The sequence below is a fragment of the Buceros rhinoceros genome, unplaced genomic scaffold (assembly GCF_000710305.1).
Source record: "Buceros rhinoceros silvestris isolate BGI_N320 unplaced genomic scaffold, ASM71030v1 scaffold44950, whole genome shotgun sequence".
Lineage (NCBI taxonomy): Eukaryota > Metazoa > Chordata > Aves > Bucerotiformes > Bucerotidae > Buceros > Buceros rhinoceros.
This window is the reverse complement of record NW_010392163.1, coordinates 1-1731: the sequence shown is the minus strand read 5'-3', so window position 1 is coordinate 1731 and position 1731 is coordinate 1. Positions and strand designations below refer to the sequence as shown.

Here is a 1731-nt window from a genome sequence, read left to right as displayed (position 1 = left end):
GCTAATACAGCCGGTTGGGAGCTACGTTTTTCTGAACGGGAACTTCCCATGCCCCCACCTTCTAAGTCAGTTAGCTTTGGTCATTCGCTGAAGTCTCGTGGTCATTTCATATTACCACCGTCACCAAACACATGCAAGTCGCCCACCGTGTTACTGTGGTTAACACGTAGAACGAAGCTTCACACAGGACTTCGCAAATCCTCTGCTGAGACTTAACAATCATTTTCCATTACAAATGTAATTTGTGTGTTTGTTCATGGGCTTACAATGTTTGCACCGAGTCTCTGAAATTCAGCGATTACACCAAGAAGTACCTATGGGTGGAGAAGTGGAGGACCTTGAACCAGCACACAGCTGTCAAGGAAGAGGAGCTGTCTGCTCAACACAGGTAGCGAAGTCCAACAGAACAGAACCGTGTTACCACCACTGTTTAATGCCTGAAGTTTTAGTTCAGGGAGATCACAAGTAGCTGACAAACGCCTATTACCTGTTTAATACAACCCCCAAATCCTTCAAGCAACTCCTTACGTGGAAACAAAGTCCTCATTTGTACTTCAGATGGGTTGGAAGGATTTGCATCTCATTTCTTTTGAGGTCACAGCTTTTTTATTGTTTATTTTTATGGATTTGTATGGTTACATGCAAAGTCGTTAGCATCAGTTACTGATTGTCGTCACTGTAGTAGCGCTGTTTCAGAGCTCTGTATTTTCTGAGAAAGTACAAAGCCTCCAACTCTTTTATAACGAACTCTCCTCGTGCAATTAGTTGCTTTATTTGTTCAGGATCTTTCACATCTTTGTTTTTCAGAAAAGCTGCTTTCAAACGGCTTCTAAAGTAGTCTGCTCCTTTGGGATATTCCCTTCCAAGGTACAGCAGCTTGAAGGAAAAGAAAATAATTTTTTTTTTTAATAAACCACGTGTGCAGTAAAAGGGTTTTGTCTGGTTAAGGAAAGTGCTCGTGGCATTTAAGACACTTACATTTTTGTATAAATTCAACACTTCTCCTCTCAAAGAATTGGCCATTCTCACATTTCAGTGAACTCTTTGTTCTCGTCTGATTTATTATTTTTTACCTGAAGAACAATCAGTCTGACATTAGCCTTCCACGGGAGTCAGTGAATCCCAGCCTCACCCTCCACAGGAACCGCAGGGTTTCTCCCACACTCCTTTATCTGACTGAGCCCTGTTTGCTCTGACATTGTTATTCTCTGGTTCCACTCTGATGCTTCCGATTTTGCCTTCTTTTAATTTTTGTTTCCATTTAGCTTCTTTTTCTCTTTTCCCCTTTCATGTCTCCTCAGCTCAAATACAGAGCAAGAAACCCCCGGACCCTCTCGACTCCTGTGACACTGATTTATGTTGGTGCTGTTCACCGGCTGCTCCCTGACGTGCTCCCAGTTCTCTCTCCACCTGACTGCTCGCCTGGCAGCTCCGCTGAAGAAACATTTATACTGGCATATGTACGTGGATGTACACACTCAACGGTAAGCAGAGAGATATAAAACTAGGAATTTCTGCAACTTTAGCGTTCATAAACTATGCCTTTTTCAAAGCCGTTTAAGTGCATTGCGAACTGAGCCCAGTGCGCACCGGCAAAATGCAACGGTAAAAAAAGAAAGGGGAAAAAAAAAAGGCGTGAGTAGCGAAGTAAACCGACTTTTATTTTTGTAAATAAAAGCAAAGGGAATCCCGTGCGGCTTCCCCCGGCGGCACTCCCGGCCCCGCGGGGTC

The 1731-nt window shown here is 43.6% G+C and overlaps 1 protein-coding gene across 1 annotated transcript; it reads right to left on the bottom strand.

Moving 5' to 3' along the window:
• Positions 1 to 660: 660 nt before the first annotated feature.
• Positions 661 to 1023, bottom strand: LYRM5 (LYR motif containing 5). The gene is made up of 2 exons (XM_010143966.1): positions 979 to 1023; positions 661 to 876 (listed from the first exon to the last, which is right to left on the bottom strand). Exons 1-2 carry the CDS (start codon positions 1021 to 1023, stop codon positions 661 to 663), a joined length of 261 nt encoding a protein of 86 aa, XP_010142268.1.
• Between the last annotated feature and the right edge of the window lie 708 nt (positions 1024 to 1731).